This window comes from Macaca thibetana, chromosome 3, assembly GCF_024542745.1.
Source record: "Macaca thibetana thibetana isolate TM-01 chromosome 3, ASM2454274v1, whole genome shotgun sequence".
NCBI classification, from domain to species: Eukaryota; Metazoa; Chordata; class Mammalia; order Primates; family Cercopithecidae; genus Macaca; species Macaca thibetana.
The window spans coordinates 36563135-36589868 of NC_065580.1; the positions used below are offsets into that span (position 1 = coordinate 36563135).

At 35.2% G+C, this 26734-nt stretch overlaps 1 protein-coding gene across 14 annotated transcripts in view; it reads left to right on the plus strand.

Moving 5' to 3' along the window:
* CADPS2 (calcium dependent secretion activator 2) overlaps positions 1-26734 on the plus strand; it is a 567394-nt gene that overhangs the window by 420382 nt on the left and 120278 nt on the right. For all 14 annotated transcript variants that reach the window (XM_050782592.1, XM_050782594.1, XM_050782597.1 and 11 more), the window contains exons 14-15: positions 14532-14633; positions 24674-24737. In XM_050782592.1, the coding sequence (XP_050638549.1) occupies positions 14532-14633; positions 24674-24737 (166 nt within the window). The remainder of the gene's footprint in view (positions 1-14531; positions 14634-24673; positions 24738-26734) is intronic.

Sequence of the window (26734 nt, forward strand, 5' to 3'; positions counted from 1 at the left end):
CAGCCTGGGTGTTGGGGACCCCTGTTTTAAACCATCTGGGCTTGGAGATTTATTTGTGGAAAGATTTTTAACTGTTGTAGTTTATGTTGTAGCTACAGAAATTCTCAGGTTTTCTGTTTATTCTTGAGTCAGTTTGGGCAAGTTATGATTTTCTGGGAAATGGTAGATTTCATTAAAGTTATTAAAAGTATTGATATTAAGTTATTCAAGTTGTTTTCTTTGTATTTTTTGCTCGGTCTACAATTCTTCCCTTCCTCAGTCTAATATTGTTCATTTTTACCTTCTCTCTCTTTTCTTATCTTAATCCATCAACTTTATTGATCTTTTCAAAGGAGCAACCTTTGGCTTTGTTGAACTCTATTGTTTCTTTTTTAGGTATACTTTTTATTTTACAATAATTTTATATTACAGAAAAGTTACTAAGAGAGTGCATATTTCCGTTTCCCTTAATGTTATTGTCATACATTTGTCAAAACTAAGAAATTAACATTGGCACACTAGTATTAACTGAATACCAGTCCTTATTCAGATTTCACCAGATTTTAAATTAATGTCCTTTTTTCTGCTCCAAGATTCAATTCAGGATACCAAGTTGCACTTAATTGTCATGACTGTAACAGTTTCTTAGGGGTTTTTTGTTTGTTTTTCATGATCTTGACAGTTTTGAGGAGTACTAGTCAAGTGTTTTATCAAATGTCTCTCAATTTGGGTTTGTCTAACATTTTCATAATTAGCCTGAGATTATGAGTTTTTATAAAAAGATGAAATACCCTTCTCATCACATTCTATCAGGGAGTACATAATGTCCACATGACATCTTGGTAGTATTTGTCACATTTCTCTATTGTAAAGATGTCATTTTTATTTTTTTCATACTCTATTTTGAAGAAAATAGCTAAGTTCAATACACACTGAAGAGGAGACAGGAAATAAACCCCACCTCCTAGAAGGAGAACTATGGGCATACATTATTCAGAATTCTTCTGTAAGGAATATATGTCTCTTCTTTCCAATTTATTTATTTATTTAACCATTTGTTTATATCTTATAGATTCATGTGCAGTTGCTTTATACCTTGGGTTCAATCTTATATATCTAAATTACTTTATTGCTCAGATTATTCCTGCTGTAGCCATTGAAAGCTCTTTTATGCTGGCTCCCTTTGATATGCCCCACTCATTTAGTCTTTGAGCACTTTCTTAGTTTCTGGTAATCTGACATGCTGCAAGCTCATCTTTTATTTTCCCTACTCTAGCCCAAGAATTAATCAGTTCTCCAGGGAGCTCTGGTTTAGTTATTGTTGTTGTTTGTTTGTTTGTTTCTTTTTTAGAGAATGGTATTTAGAAACCAAGATCTAGGTGACATGTGTGCTTATTTCTGCTGGAAAAATCATGGCTTCCAGGCCCTCTCAGTTGGACAGGGCTAGGTGATATACGATGTATAATAATCCATGAGTTCATACTGACATCTCCAACTGGAATCTAGGACATCAACATTCATTTCAGCATGCTTTTCTTCCTTATCTTTAACTCATCTTTTCAACAGTGAGAAATCTTACTTCCACCATCCATTTACAAAATTGTTCAACCCCGATCTTCATGCAAAGCAGTTTTGGAATTCGCCAACTAGGCTATAGTACTTGTCTACAAAACCTTTCAGTTTCCAGTCAAAACACTGTTTTCCATAGATCAATAGGAAAGCAGCTTTGTCTCTCGCCCTCTTTAGGTTATGCCATCTTTCCTAACTTCTTATGCTAGATGTGTAACTCACTACTTGTCAGCTTTTCTTCTTTTCTAAGAGTTTAGGGCTGTAACTTCCCCCACTAAATTCTGTTTTCACTACATATAGAAATGTCCTATGTACTATTTAATTAAAATTCATTCTAAGTAATTTTAACTTTTCATAATTTTTTGACACAAAATTATTTATAAGTATGTTTTGAAATATCTCGGGAGGCTGAGGCAGGAGAATGGCGTGAACCCAGGAGGCAGAGCTTGTGGTAAGCCGAGATCGCGGCCACTACACTTCAGCCTGGGTAACAGAGCAAGACTCTGTCTCAAAATAAAAAATAAAAATAATCTAAGAATATGAAACTTTTTTGGTTATTTTCTTGAGAACTGATTTCTTACCTAATTCCTTTGTGATCAGAGAATGTGATCTGTATGATACCAATTCTTTATAACGTGTTGAGATTTCCTTTGTGGCCAAATATGTGTCAAATATTATAAATGTTTTCTGTCACGTGAAAAAAATGTATGTATTCTTTAGGCAGTGCAAACAGGATTTGTGTGGTTAAGATCTTCTAAAGTCTTGCTAATTGTTGCCTGTTTGATCTGTGGGGTTATGACCAAGTTGAGTGGTGATCTACAACTGTCGTAGTGGTTTTTGCTTTCTGTTTCTGTAAATTTTTACTTTGTATATTTTGAAGCTGGTTTTTGAGGGGTTGCTTTCTGTTAGGACAAGATCTCATTCTGTCACCCAGGTTGGTCTCAGATTCCTGGGCTCAAGTGATCTTCTTCCTTAGTCTCCCAAATTGCTGGGATTACAGGTATGAGCCACTGTGTCTGGTCCAAGGCTGTTCTGTATTCAAGCTTAAGATTGTTAGATATTCCTGGTAGAGGGACATTATTATCATCATTTGGTGATGGTCATCATAACTAATAATGATTTTTGCGTGATATGTAGGTGATTATTAATGTAGCTTTCTTTTGATGAATGTCTGATGTATGTTTGTTCACATGGTTAGCCTTTCTGTATTCTTGAATTTTAGTGTTTTTTGATTTTTTCTGGGGTTTTTTTGTTGTTGTTTTTTGTTTTTTGTTTTTTGTTTTTGGAGACAGAGTTTCGCTCTTGTTGCCCAGGCTGGAGTGCAATGGTGCGATCTCGGCTCACAGCAACCTCCGCCTCCCAGGTTCAAGCCTTTATACTGCCTCATCCTCTGGAGTAGCTGGGATTACAGGCATGCGCCACCACACCCGGCTAATTTTGTATTTTTAGTAGAGACGGGGTTTCTCCATATTGGTCAGGCTGTCTCGAACTCCGGACCTCAGGTGATTCGCCCACCTTGGCCTCTCAAATTGCTGGGATTACAGACGTGAGCCACCGTGCCCGGCCGTATTTTAGTGTGTTATAAATAGTAACCTAGATTTTGATTTAGTTTTTCAATATGACTTTTTCTGTCTTTTAATTAGTTTGTTCCACTTACATTTATCATGAAGTTGATAAAAGTAAATCACATATTAATAAAAGTAAATCCATTTCTACCATTTTATTTTAGGCTTTCTTTTTTGGCTCATGTTCTATAAACTTTTTGTTTCCTTTTTATTGGTATACTTTTTGTTTAATTGAAGTTATTTTCTTGAATTCTATTTTTTTTTCTCTTAACAGTTAATATTTTCCAACAATTGCATTTGAGATTTACCAGGCATGTTGCTGAAATTTTAAAGTCTTACGCTAATCAGCAAATTTCTCCTCCTGGGTGGTTCAGAGTTCTTAGAATATTACCCTCCAGTCACCCCCTTTCTGGCCTACATGCTTAAATTGTGTGGTATTTTAGTTATATCCTTTTTTCCCAAAACTTATGAATTAAATATTATTTTGTATTCAGTACTTCCTTAGATTTAGAAACAATTTTCCTTTTTTCTGAAGAATGTTCTTTGGACTTTCCTATAAATGGTCTCCGATACACTGTGAATTGTTATCGGGAATTTCTTTTATTTCATCCTAATTTTTCAAAGAAAGTTTTGCTAGTTATACAGCGCTAGGTTGATAGTTATTTTCTCTTAGAACTTTGAAGATATTCATTTTCTTCTGATTTTCTTTGTTGTCATTACAAAGGCTCTTGGCAGGCCGGATGCGGTGGCTCACACCTGTAATCCTAGCACTTTGGGCGGCCGAGGTGGGCGGATCACCAGGTCAGGAGTTTAAGACCAGCCTGGCCAATATGGTGAAACCCCATCTCTACTAAAAAATACAAAACTTAGTAGGCATGGTGCCGTGCACCTGTAGTCCCAGCTACTCAAGAGGCTGAGGCAGAAGAATCGCTGGATCCTGGGAGGCGGAGGTTGCAGTGAGTCGAGATGGCGCCACTACACTCCAGCCTGGTGACAGAGCGAGACTCCATCTTAAAAAAACAAAACAAAACAACAACAAAAAAGGCTCTTGGCAGTACAAATGCTAGTCTTTTAAGGATGATTCCTCTTTTTCCTCTGGATGATTTTTTTAAAAAAGATTGTTTTGTTCTTTTTATAAGTACAGTATAAGGTTTCTTTGTACGGATTTATTTTAATTTATTGTGATTGGGACATATATGAATTTCTGATCTACCTGCCATGATATCGTGTAAGTGTGCATTTCTTTTTATTTACCCTGATTGGAATATAAAGATTTATATTTGTCATTAGTTCTGGAATAGCATTATCTCTTTAAATATCGTCTCTTCTACAATCTTTTTCTTCTCATTTGAAACTCCAATTACCCATGTACTAGGCATTTTATCTTCTATCTCTTTTAATGTCTCTAACATGTATTCTATCTATGTATTTTTCCAGCTACATCCTGTGTAATGTTTTTAATTCTGTATTCTAGTTGTGTTGGAGAATATTGTGAAGGGCTCTACAGTAAACATGGCAACTATTTTGGGCTTTGTACCTATACAAAATCTTGTAACTATTTTTGACCATATAGTCTCTGTTATAACTATACAACTCTGCCATTGCTGTGCAGAAGCAGTCATGGACAATATATAAATGAATGAGTGTGGCTTGTCCCAACAAAATTATATTGACAAAAGCAGGTGATGGGCCACAGTTTGCCAACCTTTACTTCAGTTCTCTCTTTAGCTGCGACATCTACTGTTTCACCCACTTATTGATTTGTTAATTTCAATTAACAAATTCTTTAGTCCTGGAAATTCTGATTCTTTTTCAACTCTGCTTGATTACTTCTGAATATCTTTTTCCTTTCTTGGTTTGATTCCATTTTTTGTTTCCTTAGATCTTTTATAATTATTTCATATTATCTTTCAAATAACTGAATTTTCTATTGTTTCTGGTGACATTTTTGCCATGGTCACTTGTTTATTTTTTTTTTTAATGCAACTAGCATTTTTTGGTAATAATCATTTATACTTGAGATTAATCTGTGGGAATTCTTATCAGGCCTGGGCTCAGAATGCTTCCCTCTAAAGAGGACTTGTTCTTGTTCTTCCTTGATGTTAGGGAGTGCACTGTCTGTTCACTGATACTATCACCCATTCAAGGGTCCCATTTTTATGCAGGCATCTCAGGCTTAGCAGTTCCAAATTAGGTCTATGACCCAGTGATCCATTCCCTTGGACACAGCTGTAAAGCTTTCTCAGTATTGATATTTACCACCAAGGCAGCCATGTTGTTCGTATTTGCCCCTTCTCTGCTTTCATCAGATTCATTTGTTTTGTTAGCCCACCCTTGGGAGAACTATTTTACTTTATTGTAAGAGCTGGACAACATTTAACATATAATTGTTGTGGCTTATGCAGGACTTAGGTGTTTCGTAGTGAATAAGGATTTGGGGAGTATCAAGTTAGTCCACCATACTGGAAGCAGAAGTCACATGAAAATTTGCATTTAAAACATTATTTGGACATCTTTATGGAGAACATCCTGGGCCCCTCCTCAAACTGCCTTCTGCTTCAGGTTTCACCTAAATAACTGCTGCTCATTCATCACATTTCAGGTTAAATATCATTTCTAAACTGAATCCTTCTCTGACATTCCAAACTAGATCAGACCTTTATACTTTTGCCCTTCTTAAATGTAATTGTATACTTATTGTCTAATTTTTATTTTGTATACATTTTCCTACTATAAACTCTATTGGGGCAGAAACCATTTCTGTTGTGCTTACATTGTATCCCATGACCTGACCAAGTGGTCCATAAATATTGATTGAGTAAATAAGTGAATGACATTGCACCATCTGTTTACAAATTTTGTAGGTGATATATTATGGACCTTCTTAAGTAAGTTTAAAATTAAATGTTTTTAAATTAATCAACTGCAATTATTTTTATGGCACATGATAAAGGCCCTACATAACCAGCAAGATAGCATCATTTTCCATCATAGAAATTAATATAGTAAAACAGATCCCCTTTTAGTGTATAAAATTGGAAATGATTGTAATGAATGATAAACACTACAGTTGGTGAGGTTTCAGGGAAATTAATAATTTCATGCACTGCAGGCCAGAGTATAAGTTGATAAGTGCTTTCTAAAAAACCAACTTTGCAATATGTATCGAATACCCAAAAATAAGCATTTAAGCTAGCAATATACCTTTAGGAATTTATCCTAAGAAAACATTTGGATATGGGTTAAACATATACATTATAAGATTAATTAAATATTTAAGCACTATCTATGATAGCAAAAAATGGAAGAAAAATGCCTACATTTCTAAATAATGGATAATTGGATTAGTAAATTATAGCACATCCATATATTGAAATATAATTTCATTATAAATTAGAATTTTTAAATTATATTTTTTAAGTTTACCATTCATTAAAACAATCAAATTATGAATCAGAATGTATAATACATCTATATTTAGAGAAATAAATTATAATTATATTTAAAAAATAATATTTCAGTTATTTCTGGTTGGCATATTTATAGGAAATTTTCATTTTGGTCTTTATTTTTCCAAATTTCTCTTCTCACAGTATGATATATATGAAGTCCTTTAGTTACAATGTATGTTGTTTTTAAAAAATATTAGGTATAGGGCAGAGGGTGATATTTGTATCAGAGAACCTCTATACCAACTTTAATTCTCTTTACTTTAAATTGCTCTTGGTATTTCTTTCTCTTGAATTCTAGAATTATGTATAGCAGTTATTTCAGTTTAGAATAGTCCAAGAAAGTTTTCTTATTTGTTTGTTTGGTCCCAGGAGAGGCCAGTTATCAAGCACGTTTTGGTCCTTGGTCTATTCATCACCACCCTAACACAAAAATGAGGTAATACGATCTTCGATCTTCATAGAGTCAGATGATTGCTTTCACCATAGTGGTATCTAGCCTTTTGTAAATAAACATCCAAGGAAATTAGAATGCAGTGCAAAATCCAGACAAGGAAGGAGGGAGTGTTTGTAAAAAGATAAGAACATATTTCAGAATCTCATCCTTTAAAATATTTTCTCATAGAAAATCTGTTTCTCATATCTCAATGATCATATAAAGACATAATTTCTTCTGGATATTTAAAATTAGAGGGGAAGTAAAAGGGCACTGAGTGTGTAATATGTGACCATCCAAATGATGCATCATTTGATTCAAACAATAGGAGGTAGTATAGGTTAGGAAACAAAAAAGAAGGGATTGTTGTTTTCTTCCTCATCATCTTTCGTCATTTCTTATTCTCGTGCTGTGACATCCTCTCCTTTCCATTCTGTTCACAAATGGATATTGGTGGGAAATACACGAAGTGCAAAGTGACTTTTACCTGCTGTGCTGCAGGCAGAATTGACAATTCAGAAATACCACCCTCTAGGTGTCTCTCCTCTTCTCACTTTCCCTAGAGGAAGCTAAGATGTCATGCATTCCTCATAGCAGAGGCAGGTGAAAAGAAGCCTGTAAGAAACTCAAAAGCACCACGAACTTTGTCAGTTGCCCACGCATTGCTTGTGAAATAATCTTTTACAACAAACCACCAGATTTCCAGGACAAACTTACCTGATGAGTTGGAGATGGGGTGGGGGAACATTTAAAATAAATTTAACCAAATTAATTTAATTTAATGTCTCATTAATTTAACTATACTTTGCTATACAGTGTTAACCCTGGTGTCTTTATTCAACCCACAAGCTTGCTAAGCACTGTATACCAGGCAATATGCAGAGTCCTAGAGATTATAAAGCCTGGGGATTGTAAACACATTTATCCCTCACATATCTAGAAGCTGTCCAGGTGATAAAAGTGATTGAACAAAGTAACTCTAGAAGATGGTATAGTTTTCATTAAGTAATAGAATGGATGCTCATCAGCACTAAATAATGAATTTTAAGTAGGAATGTGGGCAGATATGACTACATAATTTTGGAAGTGCTATTTAAACAACGTTAAACAGATTTCTTTACTATCAGGCTTCTCAGACCCCTTCATATGCTGTGATTGTCCTGTGAACCTCTAAAAGGGTTGTGTAATTTGCATTGTTTACAAAATATCTGGGCATCCCTGAAGGTCATTGTTCCTTACAATGTGTTTTGGAAAATGTTGAAAGCCATTAATTCATCTTTACTCAAATTTACTCCAAAGGAATGGATATTAAACATGTCAAAATTAGTTTTTATTGGTGTTACAAGTCTCTGAAATTTTTTATTATACTGGAAAAGGGAACTATAAAATGTGTGAATACAAACTGTTCGAACAAGGGAAGTAAAGCAGTAAGTTTGCACAGATCTGAATATTTAAGCAGATTTCCTCATTGATATTTTCTCTTCTGCTCAAATGCCTGATTCTGCTGCCCAGTTTTGTACCCTTTTTCTTAGATATTTCTTACCCTATAGTGTAGTTGTTCTTTACCTTTATAGAACTAAATTTTTAATTTGTTTTACCTCAGAAACCATCAGAAATCATAGAAAATGGATTAGGATGAGTAATGCTGTTTACTCCTCTCATTCCTGACTTTTTCTTTAAAAATATCTTTTTCAATTTGGAGCTCATGTCACACTTGTTACAGGAGGAATTGATAATCAGGATGTTCAATACATATAAAAGAGTTTTTGCATTTGTTTTAGAATACAGTAATCTGCCAGATTGATGAACTAAGCAAGTTACAAAATTGCTTAGTTCATGGAGAAATTTAAGTAAGTATGTATGTAGAGGCCTTATCAACTATTTTTTAGATGAATCTACCTTTCAAAAAGTATTGTCTGTGTTTGTGTACACACATTTGTATGCAGCTTGCAGGGGGATGTACGTGTGTGTGATGGCTTCTCTGAAAACAGAATGTGACCCACAGGAATATGTTAAGATCAGGCCTCAGCGGCAGAAGGTTCTGTTGCACAAATTCTGTTTTTTAAGAATCTTTGAGGTAAATTAGCACACAACTGCATTTGGTGTTCAGTTGCTTATTGTTTAAGACCAGATAGAAGTTTTATGTCATAACTTGTTTGACTTTATCTGTAATTAAAAGAAGTGTATCTATTTTCATCTGTGTTTTATAATTTGTTCATATCTTAAGCCTTTTTCACAGAGCACCCTATTTTTATTGAAATCATGTAACTTCAATAACTACAGGCCCCAGAAAAAAATGAGAATAGTAAATCTTGATACATAAGACTACCCTTCCTTCTCATCAGAACCACGTTAATATTTAATTATCATCATAGACTTAAGTCCCACTTAACATTCGAATGAGAAAATTTATCTTTTATGTTACAATTTTAAATAACCACTTTTAACAGACTATCGATGTCAAAGCGGCATGATTATGTTTACTTATATCTAAGGAGAAAAATTCTATTCTTAAGATTTAAAGTAAATTATTTTACTATTAATTAAAGTAGAATTAAACACCGAAGATTTTCTGCTAAGTGTTAATACATACTAACTTTAATTAGAGATCTTTTTACCCAGTGCACTTAACTACAGTTCCCACTTCTGTTTGCTTTTCATGAAATGTTCTATTTTAGCAACTATCACATAATAAAAATGTTACAAGCTGAGCATGGTGGCTCTCCCCTGAAATCCCAGCACTTTGGGAGGCTGACGGGGGGTGGATCCCCTGAGGCCAGGAGTTCGAGACGAGCCTGGCCAACTTGAAACCTCATCTCTGCTAAAAATATACAAAATTAGCCAGGCGTGGTGGCGCGCACCTGTAATCCAACTACTTGGGAGGCTGAGGCAGGAGAATCGCTTGAACCTGAGAGGCGGAGGTTGCAGTGAGCTGAAATTGCACCACTGCACTCCAGCCTGGGTGACAGAGGGAAACTCCATCTCAAAATTAAAAAATAAAATAAAAATGTTCCAATAATTTATACCCTATTCTAATATACCCTTGTCATATTACTAATTCATGAATTCTTTTTTTTTTTTTTTTTTTTGAGACGGAGTCTCGCTCTGTCACCCAGGCTGGAGTGCAGTGGCCAGATCTCAGCTCACTGCAAGCTCCACCTCCCGGGTTCACGCCATTCTCCTGCCTCAGCCTCCCGAGTAGCTGGGACTACAGGCGCCTGCCACCTCGCCTGGCTAAGTTTTTGTATTTTTTTTAGTAGAGACGGGGTTTCACTGTGTTACCCAGGATGGTCTCGATCTTCTGACCTCCTGATCCGCCCGTCTCGGCCTCCCAAAGTGCTGGGATTACAGGCTTGAGCCACCGCACCCGGCCATAATTCATGAATTCTTATCATGTTAAGTAATTTTTTATATTGCATATATCACTCATTCATTTCCTCAGCATGTATGTGTTAAATATCAACAATATGCCAGCTGGTATTCTGGCACTAGAGATACATCACAAAGGAAGCAGACAGTAACCAAATAGATAAATGTATCATGTTAGGTGGCAGCCATATGTACAGTGGCCATCAATAAAACATATTGAGAAAAAGGTCTATGGGAATGGGAAACACACCTTCATATAGGATGGTTGAAGATAACCTCACTAATCGCGAGTCATGTAAGTAGATACCAGAAGAAAGTGAGCAAGCAAGCCAGGTGTGCATGTGTGCATATATAATTTTGTGTACACGTAGAGAAAGCGCTCTCAGGCAGAAGCAGCAGCACTTGCAAAGGCCTTGAGGCTGGAGCTTGCTTCCTGTGTTTAAAGACTAGCTAGGAGGCCAGCATGGCTTGAGTGGAGGGGAACAGGGCAAGTAAGGGGGTAGATAAGGTCAGATTGTGGGAAGCGGGGCTAATAGACCATTATAAAGGCTTTGACTTTTACCTTGTGTGCTACCATTACAACATTTGAGTCAAGGAGTACTGTAAAAATGACTCATGCTTGAAGAGGCTCAGAGTAGTGTGTGGCCAGTTCTCTGACAAAGAAAGCGCTGAAGGAGAAAGACCAAGAGGCTGCCTACATACTCAGGGATAAGCTGATGGTGGCTGGGGTCAGTGGATCAGTGGTGGATATGGTGAAGGAAGGTCAGGTTCTGGGTGTATTTTGAAGGTAGAGCTGGCAGGAATGAATTTATAAACTGAGCTTATATGAACAATAATTTTTAAATCTCGAATACTCTTAGTCTACTAAACAAACATTCATAAAATATAACTGGTTTAAATTTCTCTCAAGGCTTTTGTAAAAACATACTTTAGAATGTATGAAAGAGCAAGGTTTAGGACTTCCTTTCTTAGGGTCTTCTTTAACTAACTTGCTGATTCAATGGTAAGCGTTATATTTTCAATGTCATTGGTTTTTAAAGTCTCCACCTTAGACAAGTCAGATAGAAAATGTCTAATGTAAGGATATTCAAAATAGTCCATTATTGCTTTTCAAATGTAATTTTCATGGTTTAATTGGTTTTCTATTGCTCCTTATTATTTTCTGTCAAAATATAGCAGAAAGAGAGGAAGGAAAAGAGCAAGAGCATTGTCCTCGGAGGGCAAGAGACCTAGGTTCAAGTCCAGGCTCCTGCGTTTGTCAGCGGTGTGACCTTGGAGAATTAACCTAACCTCCCTGAGCCTCAGCAGCCTTCTCTTTTGGAAAGGAGACAGGATTGCTGTGGGCTTTATGTGTTATTCTACACATAAAATAGCCAGTACAAATTACCAGACATGCATTTAAAATTCTATAAGTGCTCATCATTATGTTTGTTTTAATAATTACAATGACAAGATGTTGATGATATGGAAAGTATTTGCATTTGTCAGGAAGAATTATTGTAGGAGGAAATGTTACCTTTAGAGTTGACTACTGCAAAGTTACCATTTATTACCCATAATTTAGATATAGAAGGCTGCTTCATATTCCTAATATTCAGTACTTAATCTTGTATATATACTAAAATAAGGATGTGTAAACAAAGGCAAGTCCAAATTGCTAAACATGGAATTTAACCTGTCAGATTTGTACCTAATTTAGTGATAAACTCAGTAAAATGGTGGTCCTTCACTCTATATAACATTCTTTTCTTAGTGAAGGTTGACACAAGTAAGCTTCCCCTGACTTACCTTTCTCACTTGTCATCACCTGACCCCCTGGCTCCATTCTGTCAAGCAGGCAGTGTGCCACAGTGAAGTCTAATATGATGGGACAACTTACACTATCACCGTGGATGACTATCTCATTTGACAGTTGAACCAAATAGAAACGTTTACTCATATTTAACTATGTAGCGCCTGTCAGGTAGCTAAGCCAAAAGATTATGTCAAATCAGCAGAATAATAAAGATAAGTTATTTGCTCTTTTTATCAATTTGCATAAGCATATTCAGTGAAATAATCACCTGTAACATTATGGTATGAGTTTTTATTGTTGTCTACATAATAATGTAATTTGGGTATAGTTTTTGTCTGAATACCCAAATTCCCAATTAATGATTTAAACAGAATTTCCCAGTTGAACTTTTGTGATCATTATCAGTGCATAATTATTCATAGGTTAAAGTTTGTATTTTGTATTAACATTCGCTCAACAGGAATTGATTCTAAAGTAATATGTGAAAAATCCATTATTAAATAAATGTAAAATATTAGGATTCACTCATAGTTCACTGCTTTGTAATTTATGCATTAGACTTTTTCTCCTTCCTAAAAATACTTGAAAGACTAATATTTGGCCATTAATTTTTCCATAGTTAACATTCAAAATGAATTCAGATGGAATAAATGTGATTGATTTATTATTCTGCGTATGAAATTAATGTTTCCCTATTTAGGAATAAAATATTGTAAGAAATGTTTTTCAAAGCGTAAATTCCAGCAGCATGTGAGTCTCTGAAGTAAAAATTATGTACTCTATATTGGAAAAATATTCTCGTACTTAAATGATACTTTGATTTGACTGAGAGGTCATTATGTCAGTATAATTCAGGTATAAGTTTAAAATTAATTGCTTTCGTCCTCATTGACTAGTTAACAAGCATCAAACATATGTATACATGCACATACATATGATTATATGTATATATATAAAGGAACAAATAAAAATCTTGTTAGGAAAGTTATTTTAAGCATTCATTTTTCTTTGTTTTCAATAATTCCTGTTTCTACCTATTTTATATGTAACCATTACAGTTAGTACAATGGAATGATAAATGCACAAGTCTTTGGGAATTAAAATATAATCTTTAGAGAAATAAGCTAAGCTGGGCATGGTGGCTCACACCTGTAATCCCAGCACTTTGGGAGGCCAAGGTGGGCATATCACTTTAGGTCAGGAGTTCGAGACCAGCCTGACCAACAGTGTGAAACCCCGTCTCTATTAAAAATACAAAAATTAGCCAAGCATGATGGCAGGTGCCTGTAATCCCAGCTACTAGGGAGGCTGAGGCAGGAGAATTGCTTGAACCCAGGAGGCGGAGGTTGCAGTGAGCCAAGATCGTGCCGTTGCACTGCAGCCTGGGCAACAAGAGCAAAACTCTGTCTCAATAAATAAATAAACAAATAAATAAACTAATAAGGTAGGAAATGATTGGTGTTAATTATCAAGTGCAAAAGGCTTATTTTGTTGTTAAAATATATAAACAGGTTTTGAAGTGAATATGAGATTCATACTTTTTTTCCTCTGCATTAACAAGGCAGTTAAGATTTCTATGTTCAAGATTTTAGATGATTGCTGTACAATCGGATACCTAAATTGATACAGAATAAATTATAAATTTATGTTATTTGATATATTTTACATTTTTAATCCTAATCTTAGTAAAATAAGATTTTTTTTCAGTCTTCATAGCTGCTTTGTAAAATTCTGATGGAACTCACGTTGCTTTCACAGGAATATTTAAACACAAAAATCTTGAAAAGAAACATAGCTTTCTTTCTTCCCTGTATATTTTAATTCTAATATTTATTTTTATTCATATGCCTATATATTTAAGCAAACAAAAAGGGCAGTGAACTTCTACATGTATCCAGAATTTTTATGTTTCCTACAACAATTAAATCTCCAGTTCTGTGTTAGCAGAATTATTATTTAGAAGAGAAGCAGTTAAGACATTTTACCTTACCTTCATTATTTTTTAATAATATCTTCATTCAGAGGATTTCACTTGGTTGGTCAAATGTTTGGTACTACTATAAAACACTTTTCACTGCCATTTTCAAGGACTAGTCATTGTTTTGGTAGATCTGGAAAATATTTATTGTAATCTTTTACCTTGAAGACTGTCTAAAAGAGAATAATTCCATTCCATTCATTCTGGGTCAAAATATAAAGCAAATGGCTGCAAATATATCCAGTAAGTTTCCACTGTAAACACAATTAACATGTATACAGTGAACTTTTCCTTGGATTTAAAAATATATATATATATATAAAGGTATTAAACATATAAAAGTAAATGCTCAATCAATATAAATTATTGATTCTGATTTTTTTTTTTTCAGACCTGATGGAATTGGGACTGTTTCAGTGGAAGAAAAAGAAAGATTTGAGGAGATAAAAGAGAGACTCTCTTCCCTTTTAGAAAATCAGATAAGCCATTTCAGGTATATATATTTTATTCATTAATATAAATATTTCTTTTCATACTTCACTCAACCCTTACTTCCCCCACAAATTGTTTTTTGTATCATTCTGCTAGTGCTCAAGATCATCAGTAGCCCTCCATTGCCTGCAGGGGAAGATCCACACTCTTCAGTCTGTGGTCTGCTTCTCAGCGTATCAGTCTCCTGTACTTATTTAGGTTAGCCATTCCCCCTCCAATATCCATTGCACCTCTTACTTGCCTTTTGCATTTCTCATTCTTGCATAGTCTCTTCCCCCAGCTCTGGTGACTGTTTCTCCTGCTCTCTGTGTTACCAGATAAGGAGCCCTCAAGTCTCACCTCCACAGTGGAGCCTTTCTCAATTATTCCAGCAAAGAGTATTCTGAAGTCTTTGAGCATTTATTGTCTGTACTATTTTCTTGTCACTTATAACCCACATAGCTTTAAAGTCATTAGTTATCTTTTTATTTACATTCTGTGAGAACACAGGTCACAGCACCTAGCACCATTCCTTGCTCAAAAACTTAGCTATCAGCCTGTATCAGAGGCTGTATCAGCCTGTATCAGAGGCTCATGCCTGTAATCCCAACACTTTGGGAGGCCTTGTGGGGTGGATCACTTGAGACCAGGAGTTCAAGACCAGACAGGGCAAAATGGTGAAACCCCATCTCTATAAAAAACACAAAACTTAACCAGCCAGACATAGTGGTGCATGTCTATAGTCTCAGCTGCTCAGGAGGCAGAGGTGGGAGGATCACCTGATTCTGGGGAGGTTGAGGCTGCAGTGAGCTGTGATCACACCACTGCACTCCAGCCTGGACGAGAGCATTGAGACCTTGTCTCAAGAAAAAATAAAAAATAAAAAAGCCACCAATACTAAGAAACATTTCAAACATTTACAGAGTAAAAGATAAATACCTTGATAATATTTCTTTTCTCCTGGTTATAGTTAATTCAACAGACCTTAATGATTAAAAACAGAAATATGCCAATATATTTTCTTTCTCTCTCTTATTAGGCCTATAAAATGTCATCACATAAAGTATTGTGTCTTCTAACCTGTCTGCCATGTTGCATGCATGTGATTTGGAACCATTTCATGTGCACTTATTTAAAAAATAAACTTAGTGAATATGCTCGCAAAAATATTTTATTTAACCATATGAATGCTGTGTGACTATGCTGAGACTCTGTTTCCTTATCTTCTTATTCTTCCTGATACCTTATTGCCTCATTATTATTCCTTTTTGTTATGTTTTCTGATAATATAAAGGTCTTAGACTCTGTGATTTTTTAAATGATATTGAAAGTAGAAAATCTCATAGTATATACTATGAATCTGTTCCCCTACATTAGTGATTTTTCAACTGGGGCTGGCAGCACTACCTTAGGGTAAGTGAATGAGGTACGATTTTCATTGTCATGATAACCAGGAGTAGGGACAGTCATTTAGTGCTGGGTTTAAAAGTGCAGTACATGAGACAGTCCCACACTGGAGAATTATTCTGCTCAAAAGGCCAGTAAATTTACATTAGGAAACACTGTTGTAGATAACATAGCTCAATTCAACTTACAGAGTTAAGATTGAATTCTCTGCCTGAAATGATTTTTGAGTTTATAAACAAAAGGAAGACATAAAAAATTCTTTTGCATTTGTAGAGATGTGTTTCTGCATTTGCTGTTGTTGAAAGTTTTGCGTTAGCCAGGTGCGGTGGCTCACACCTATAATCCCAGCACTTTAGGAGGGAAGGTTGCTTGAGCCCAGGAGTCCAAGACCAGCCTAGGCAGTGTAGCGAGACCCCATCTCCACAAAAAAGAAAAACAAAAAAATTACCTGGGTGTGGTGGTGTGTGCCTGTGGTCCCAGTTATTCCAGAGGGTGATGTGGGAGGATCACTTGAGCCTGGGAGGTCAGTGCTACAGTGAGCTCTGATTACACCACTGCACTCCAGCTTGGGTGACAAGACTCTGTCTCAAAAAAAACAAAAACAAAACAACCAAAAACAAACAAACAAAGTGTTGTCTCTTAGGTTGTATAGAATCCTTTAAATGTATTTTATATATCTTTCAATGAAAATCAGTGTAATTTCCCTCTTTTTTGCTACCGTTGAGACCCAGCCATCATTCATTTAGATATCTATATTAGTAACTAAATAAGTCCCCATTATTATATCAATGATTTCAACTGCAAGCAATAGAAATTCTACCTCAAACTGTTTTAAACAATAAATAAATTTGTATGCTTACTTGCCTGCAGGTCTCAAGCAGGCAAGCTTTAAGACAAGCTTTATTCAGTAGCCACAGCTCTCTTTCTTTGTGATTCTCACAGTGCTGTTCTCTTTCATGGGATAGCTTCATCCCCAGACTGGTAGTAAGATAACATAATTTTTTTATTTTTTTTTTCTTTATCTCACACCTTAGCCATTAAGCCTGCAGAATTTCTTGGCCTCACATTCATACATGCCAGTGCCCAAAGGAAGTCATAGAAGCTGTATTTTTCTGTAGTTTTCTCTTAAGATCATAAAAAGTTTCCTTAGAAGATCTAGGAAACTATTTTTTTATATCTCATGAGCCTGGTTTTGAATCAAAACCAGCAGCCAGAGAAATTCTGTGCACTGGATGCCTCAATCAGTCACTGACATTGACATGGGATTGCTATATCGAGCTAGAGTAATCAGAGCCACTCACCAGGGGACTTCAATCCCCCACACTACCACCCAAAAACTACAACTACATAATAATGGACAGCGCTGTCCACGTCATTCATTGTATTCATTTTGTATTAGTATCATTTTAGTTTCCTGTCCTCTCTTAAAGTTTTGTTTCTCTATTTCTCTTATACGCACATCATCTTTGGATAATTTCTCTAAATATGTACTTTACAATCCTGATATGGTTTGGTTCTGTGTCCCCACCCAAATCTCACCTTGAATTGTAATAATCCCCAAGTGTCAAGGGCGGGACCAGGTGGAGGTGATTGGATCGTGGGGGAGGTTTCCCCCATGCTGTTCTCATGATAATAAGCGAGTCTCAGGAGAACAGATGGTTTTATAAATACATTTCATGAATTTTCAGAAACTTAATGATTAAAAAAACCCTAAAATCTTCCAGAAAGAGAAACCAGATTTTATACAATGAGTTAGAATGACTTCTCAACATTGATTTTTTTTTTTTTTTTTTTTTTTGAGACGGAGTCTCGCTCTGTCGCCCAGGCTGGAGTGCAGTGGCCGGATCTCAGCTCACTGCAAGCTCCGCCTTTTTTGGGTTCACGCCATTCTCCTGCCTCAGCCTCCCGAGTAGCTGGGAGTACAGGCGCCTGCCACCTTGCCCGGCTAGTTTTTTGTATATTTTTTAGTAGAGACGGGGTTTCACCAGGTTAGACAGGATGGTCTCGATCTCCTGACCTTGTGATCCGCCCATCTCGGCCTCCCAAAGTGCTAGGATTACAGGCTTGAGCCACCGCGCCCGGCCTCAACATTGATTTATTCTACAAATATTTATTGAGCTCCTACTATGTGTTAGACAGTGAACGAAACTTTAAAAGATCCTTTTCTTCAACTTTCATTTTGATGTGAGGAGCAGTACTGGTATCTGGAAAACAGTAACTTCATAATTCTGAGAAACTATCATTTCCAACCTAGAATTCTGTACCAGCAATAGTTTCTATTAACAGTGATGGTAGAATAATGATATTTTTAGACATGCACTAAAAAAAAAAAATGTTCCTTTTATATTCCCTTTGGTGAATTGTAGAATTTACCAAAACCAGGGGTAAACAAAGAGGATCTAAAATCCCTGAAACTGGCTGGGTGTGGTGGCTCACACCTGTAATCCCAACATTTTGGGAGGCTGAGGTGGGTGGCTTATTTGAGGTCAGGAGTTTGAGACCAGCCTGGCCAACATGGTAAAACCCTGTTTCTGCTAAAAATACAGAATTAGCTGGTCATGGTGGTGAGCGCATATATTCCCAGTTACTTGGGAGGCTGAGGCATGAGAATTACTTGAACCTAGGAGGCAGAGGCTGCAGTGAGCCGAGATCACGTGACTGCACTCCAGCCTGGGTGATGGAGTGACACTGTGTCTCAAAAAAAAAAAAAAAAAAAAAATCCCTGAAACAAGAAATCAGCATGGGAGAGAGAAAGGAATCACTAGAGTGATGGTTAACTGAGACCCTCAAAGTGCCAGTTGATTTTAGAGAGCAATCAATGCTGACTGGAGCATGTCAGAAAAGGCTGCAACGTAGATTAAATTGATAAAACGTATTTTGACATATTGAGACATTTACCCACTTGGAATAGAGCTTGGATTTGTATTAATTAGATTGTGTACTAGTTTTACTAGAATTTGGAATTGTATTTGATTAAGTATATAAAGAGAGAACATCAAAAATAAATAGAAGTATGAATTATGAACAAACTATTGAGCAAAGCACAGAAAGTAATCATAGAAAATACTGTGTCTCAGTTGTCTAGGACATTCTCATAACTAATGTAATGTAGATACTGAATTTAGATCTAACCCCTGAAAAATGATGTAACTATATTAGAAGTAAGGAAGGGACGGAAATTTTGTTTATAATGGGGGAATGTGGTCAAAAAAAAAAAAAAAGAGCTACTTATGTCCAAGATGGAGCAGTAGGGGATTATATTTACCCTCTCACCCAAAACAATTTTAAAAGGCCCCAAAAATGGGAAAAAATATTTTCAAGACATTAAACATAAAGCAATGAAAGTGATTCCTGAGAAATGGAAAAGAAATGAAGTAAGCCCTTTAGTTGTACCTGCTTACTGCCAGAAGAGCATTTCCAGGCAATGATCCAGAAAGGAGGAACCTAAGTAGAGCCTAGTGGACTCTCTGACTTGAAGAGGCAGAGCTGGAATTCCAGGGAGGCCAAGGTAGCCAGAGATTTCAGGCCAGAGTTCTAAAGGAGAGAGAGGAGAGAGCTACAGGTATTTGCAAATGATTCCCTGGAGTCTCCGGTTAAGTGTTGATCATTCCATATATGTGAGCAAACTATCCAAGGTCTGACAAAGGACCACAGGAAAGGATTATGGGGGAAAATCTCCAATGCTAACACACAAGATCAGGGGTAGTTCTAGTTTTCATTACCCAGAGTGGAAAACCAACTCATGGGCATCTGTAGAGTACTATAGAGTACTCATTAGGTTTTGCTTCGGCCATGGGAAAAAAATTAGCCCTAAAATAAACACAACTCTGATATCACCTAATGGGGATTAAAATCAACATTCAAATGAGTCAAACTGTTTCCAGGTAATTTAAGTGCATTCTTGAATACAGAGATCAAGCATATTTAAAGGAATACAAAAATATCTAGACATCAACAAGATAAAACTCACTATGTCCAGCATCTAGTCAAAATTTTTTAAGTATATAGAAAAATAGTAAAATATGATCAGTGAAGAGGATTAAAAAGCCAACCAAGCAAAACTGAGAAGACACAAAATATAGAATTAGTAAATAAAGGTATTAGAAGGACTATTATTAATATACATTATATACAACCAGTTAAGGGCATGTATGGTAAACCTACGGCTAACATACTTAATGGTAAAAGACTGAATGTTTTCTGCCTAAAATCAAAAACAAGGCAAGGATGTCTGCTGTCACTTCTTCTGTTCAAAATTGTACCAAATGGTCTAGCCAGTGCATGGATTCTGAAAAAAAATGGATTTTTTAAAGTCATCCAAATTGGAAAGAAAGAAGCAAAACTATCTTTATTTGCAGGTAACATGATTATCTGAGTAGAAAATCTTATGGAATCTAAAAAATTCTACTATAATATTTAAGTTGGAGAATCCTAGATAATTTTTTTTTGAGACAGGGTCTTACTCTGTTACCCTCTCAGGGATGGACAGTGGTGTGATCACTGCTCACTGCAGCCTCAACCTCCCAGGCTCAAGCTATCCTCCCACCTCAGCATCCCAAGTAGCTGGGACCAGAGGCACGTGCCACCATGCACAGATTACATTTTCTTTTACAGAGATAGGATCTCCCTATGTTGCCCAAGTCTACTCTTAAATTCTTGGGCTCAAGAGATCCTCCTGCCTGGGCCTCCCAAAATACTGGGATTACAGGCATAAGCCACCACACCCTGTGATAAATATATAAATATTAATTTATTTCTACATACTGGCAACAATCAAATTGAAATTAATATTTAAAATAGCAACAAAAAATATGAAATACTTTGGGATCAACCTGATGAAAGATGTGTAAAACCTGTACACTGAATAGTATAAAGTGTTGCTGAGAAAAATTAAAGAAAACCTAAATAGAGGGAGAGATACTGTACTCATGGCTTGGAAGACTCAATATTGTTGTCAGTTCTCTCTACATTGACCTATTTCAGTCAAAATTCCAGCATGATTGGTTTTTAGAAATTAACCTGATAATAGAGTTTACATGTAAATGCAAAGAATTTACCATAGCAAAAATAACTTTTAAAAAGGACAACGTCGGAATCTTAACATTGATTTCAAAATTTATAATGCTGCAGTAATCAAGATAGTATGCTATTGAAAGTCCAGAAGTAGACTCACACACATACATGGTCTGTTGATTTTCAGTGAATGTGCAAGGGCAATGTGCAAAGTATACTTTTTTCCAACAGATGGTACTGGAACTATTGGATATTCAAATGCAAACTACTGACCTTAATTCATACCTCACCCATAATATAAATGTTAACTCAAAATAGGTAGACCTAGAAAACTTGGGAGAAAAATCTGTGTCTTAGGGCTAGGCAAAGATTCTTAAATAAAATACAAAAATCATAATTCATAAATGGAAAAAAATGTTACCTTGAACTTTCTCAAAATTGAGAACTTTCGGTCTTCCAAAGACATTGTTAGAATAAAAAGTTAAGTCACAGAATAGGAGAAAATATTTAGACAATGCACATCTCACAGTAAACTTTTATTCAGAATATATAAAATTTTTAAAGTTTAATTATAAAATATTAACCCAATTTAAAAAATTGTTTTAACAGATACTTCACCAAAGGAATATTATAGCAAAAAGGCATATAGAAAGATGCTCAGCCTCATTATTCAATAGGGAATTGCAATTTGAAACCACAGTTAGGTACCACTAGTTAAATTCAAAACAAAACAAAAACTGAACATAACAAGTGTTGGCACAGTTGTGGAGAAACTGGAACTCTTATATGCTGTTGATAGGAATATAAAATGCTACAACCCACTTTGGAAAATAATTTGGCAGATTCTTAAAAATTTAAACATTTATCATATGACCCAGCCATTCCATTCCTAGGTATTTTCCCAAGAGAAATGGAAGCATGTGTCCATACAAAGACTTATATGATTGCTCATACCAACATTATTCATAGTAGCCAAACTCTGAAAGCCAAATGACCATCAGCAAGCAACAGATACCCAGTGTATGCCATGCAATGGAATACTACCCACCAATAAAAAGGAATGAACTCTTGATATATACAACAGCATGAATAAATATCAAGATAACTATGCTAAGTGAAAGAAATCAGACCCACAAAAGTAAATACTGTACATTTCCTCTTACTTAAAATTCTAGACATACAAACTAATCAAAATTATAGCAAGGAAATGAGTAGTTGCCTGTGGTCTGGGGGGAAGACTTGCAGGCCATGAATTAACTTGATTATAGTCACAAGTATATACATATGTCAAAACTTAACCAAACTGTATATTTTAAATATGTGCAGTTCCTGAAACAAATGAAAGCTACATACTTCTCTTCCATAGTGCAAAGTTAGTAGGACAATATTTAAAATTGAAAAATCAAGAAATAAAAATATTAATGTATAATTGAAGGATATAAAGTTTAAATACCAAAAGAATTAGCTAAAAGTTGACAGCATTTTTTAAAAAATAGAAAGCAGAAACTGGAACTGACATAAAGGATTTCTGGTTTTCATTTTTAAAAAAAAGTCAGATAAAAAAGTTTCCTCTTTAAACTATGTGTATATATCACCGGTAAAAAAATAATAATAATACTGTATTTAAAAATAAGTAGGGAACAAAAAGGGCTTAATTGTAAGACAAATCTGTGCTGGTTTATTTTTCTGTGCAATTAATTTGCCATAATGGGAATAAGGGTGACTTCAGTTTATTCATGTTAAGTATATAATGTGGCTGAATTTTATTTGATGAATGAGTGTTTTCCACTTTGCTTTGCTGTTATAGAGCTGCCAGAGTGGTAAAAACCCAAAATATTTAGCCTGAAAAGCAGAACAAAATACTTCTCTTCTTTTAAAACTTGTTTTGTAAAGATTAATTAAGCCTCTATGTAGTTATTTTCTGTACTTTATTGATTCCGGATTACTTGTACTCTGTAAATGCGTTGAATTATTTACACATCATGGGCAGCTAATGCTAATTTAGAACATACCCAGTGGGACCTCAGAGCCCTGAAATGCTAAATGTAATCTGGGGATCAGTAACATTCCATTCATAAAATGTGTCACCCACAGGTTAATGGAAATAAACAATAGGGAAGACAATGGATGGATTATGCAAATACACTGAAAAGATTAAGCAGGGGGAGGGGACTACAAGAACCCAATTTGTGTTTTATTTAAATGTGGATTAAAGTTTATAGTATACAAAATGATTAAAGGTACTTTGCTAATTTGCTAATGCTCTTAAAAGCACCACTGCACAGAAGAAACTATCAAAATAAATTGGTTATGGCTTTTTTTGTGTGTGTGGGTGGAGAGTAGCAGAGTACATAGTGGCAAGATTAAGAAAGGACATTTTTAGCAGTAAATAAAATGATAAATGTGATATGCAGTTTTAAAAAAAAAACGAGTGACTAGATTTTTATAACATTTATTTGCATCTGTATGAGACTAATGAAAGTTTCACGAATGTAAAATCCAATCCTAATATAAATTAAACTGCTGTTTTGTTTTAAAAAGGAGAAATCAATCTCTTCTTTAAAAAATAGTTCTATAAAACAAGTTAAACTTAACATATGTGCTTTTGGGGAAAATATGTTTAAATTATGGCATGAAAAATATAAGTTTATTATTAGTTATATCTGAGAAAGTATGTCCACTAAATGCCTGAATTATGCAAAAGGACATAGAGATACGTAAACTTCTTTGCAAGTTATTAGTTTGCAGATTTCTAAGTCAGAGCAAGGTGCCATCCTAAGGACAGCTCAGCTGCCTGTAGCACTTGATCCTGCGGTGGGAACTGTAGTCCTAGGAGGAGGTGCTTTTTTGAATCTGGTTCAACAAAGCAAGGAGCTCCAAAAAGATGAAATGGCCCTGATGTTCAGTATTGTTTAAGTGGAAATTGACCTGAAGCAGGACCCCCCTGGTAAAGAGCGATAAACCTGTTATCATCATGTAACCATGAAAATCTGAGTAGCCCACTCACTCTCCAGCCTTGTCTGACACTGATTTCAGAACATCCCCATGACCTGTCCTCCATTTCTTGGTGTGCAGTAGGAATATGTAGGACTAGAAATATTTGGGACAAATGACTATAGACAAAAGAACTGCAGAGGGTTTATGTGTATTGTATGGGGAGGTGGAAAAGCTAGACATCATGGTAGACAGGCCAATGTCAGCAAAGGAAAGAGCTGGAATCTTGCTGTGGTATATGTGGCCACCCTAAACCACACATAGCCATAGGAGGAAATGGGGGAACTTATTTCATTTTCTCTTAGAACTTGGATGACAATTCTTAAACAAGAAATTATTGCAGAATGCATATTATTGCTTTACTCATGACCCTTGAGGTTCTTTTATTTACTGTATTCTTTTAAAACATGTATCCTCAAAACGTTTAGAACCTTTTTCATCATATCTTATACCTTTATTGTTTAAGTCATTGAAATCCTAGGGTTAGGTAAACTTTTAACGGTTAAAATTTCCCTGGATGAGTTGATGCTATAATATTTTAGTTTGTTTCATGGTTCTTCATTAATGCCAAGTAATACAAACAGGAATTATTTAGCAGTCTTGGGTATTAAATGTTTGACTCTTTTGTTCTTTCTTTTGTTTTTAAAGATACTGTTTTCCCTTTGGACGACCTGAAGGTGCTCTAAAAGCTACACTTTCATTACTTGAAAGGGTATGTTTGAACATTACTCTGTAAATACTGTTTGCTTTCTCAGGACTGTGTATTTTAGTTATTGAACTAGGGAGACAGACCCCATTATACTGTCTACTGATTCCATCACATTTCATAAGTTTCTCAACTTTTCTTACTACATTCAGACTCTGTCTACAGCACTTCATTCTCCCTGAAGCCTTTCTGAAGCCTCACGCTGCCATCCTATACTCATATTATGGCATCTTTTTGATAGTATTCATTTTTCCTACCTCTTTATTTCCCTCATGAGATGCTTTTTTTTTCAGTTAAGAATAACTGTTTTTGCTTTTTCAGACTTTACAATTGTCTTTTATCGTCCTCCAACTTTATTTGTACTTCTACCTGTCATAGTCCTCATGCCAACAAGTTTATCATTTACCATTCACAAATATATCATTTCATTCATTCAGTATTCATCTCAGAATTTATTTCAGTTACTCCAGTGTGTGTGTTACCTTAAATGAATTCACATATTATAGAAATGTGTTTCTCCCCCACAAAATAACCAGCAAACAAGATTTTTAATCCAGGCGAAAAAAATCATTTTTTAAGGAAAATATATTCTCTATTCCTATTTTTATGACAGTTGAAGTTTCAAAGGGCAGTATTTTTCATCTGTCTATAAATTTATTTATATACTTGTTAGATGCTAACAGTTAAATAATGTGGCCAACTCCTATTTCTTACCAGAATTAAAACAAATTTCTAGATTCATCTTTAGCTCATAATTTGATTATTATAATCCTTATTTATTGACTTCTAACACTTGATCTTGTCCGTTTTCTGCCGAATTAATTTTAGATACTATATTGTTTATTAGCATCTTTATTGAAAAGCAAAGAGAGAAGACATTGTTCCGATATTACATCTCCATTTCAGTGATTTAAGAACTTGGGAGATGAGGACTAGAACTGATGATTAAAATGAGATCTTAGGATTACAGATTGATTTTATTTTTATATCCCTGTCTTATGCCTGATTATTGTGGATTGTGCGATAGAAATATGATTGTTGTAATTATGTTTTATTAGAATTTTTGTAATACTGAAAGCTGCACATAACTCAGATTTTTCAAAGTATTCATGTCATTCTATTCATTAAGGTATTATGAGTAAAATAAAATCCTTAAGGATTGCTTTATTTTTTGGAACAACATCCCATCGTAGGTACCTAATACAGCTTTTCCATGTCTGGGTTTCCATGGCAGAGCCTCCTTTCTCCCCCCCAGTAGGGAAGACTTAGTAATAGCAGGATGCCCTCATGCCCTGCATTGACAGGTGGCAGGATGAACAGGGACCTTTATTCCAGTTATAGTCACTAATCACATCTCCTGCTGAATTGAGACAGAAATGTTAAGGGTCATTTCTTCATTTTTATGTCTCTTACTGACATAGAAAAGTCAAAAATATGCATATGAATTCTTGAAACCTATGATACCTTGGAAGAACATGGAATGTAGCATGAAATCGAGGTTGACATCTCCCTTTTTGCATTTGCCAGCCCTTTACCTGTACTTTGCCAGAAAGTAAGTTTCTGGTTCCCAGATAATATGAAATATTACCTGGGAGACATATACATTCTAATTTTAACAGTCATTTTTGTTATGTAAAGTTTGTCACCATGGGAAGTATAATAGTAACATTTGTGGTTCCACATATGAAAAAAATTAATCTTAAAGTTTAGTAATAATCACATTTAATGGTGCATGTCTATTTTTTGCTATGCACAAAGGGATTTTTCTGTCTGCCAAGTCTAATGTGCAGTGCTAATTAAAGTGCTAAATATTTGTCAGAATTATTGAATTTGATAGAGAAAGATTTTTTAATCATAAAGTTTGCTATTTTCAAAAAAGAAAACCTTGCCTAACAAAATCTTTAAAATGTCGTCAGTGAGTAGCCTTTAAAAAATGTTGTCAAAGGTCACTGATACTTGGATGATTAAATAAATCAGGGATGACAAAATCCTTAGTGCTGAGG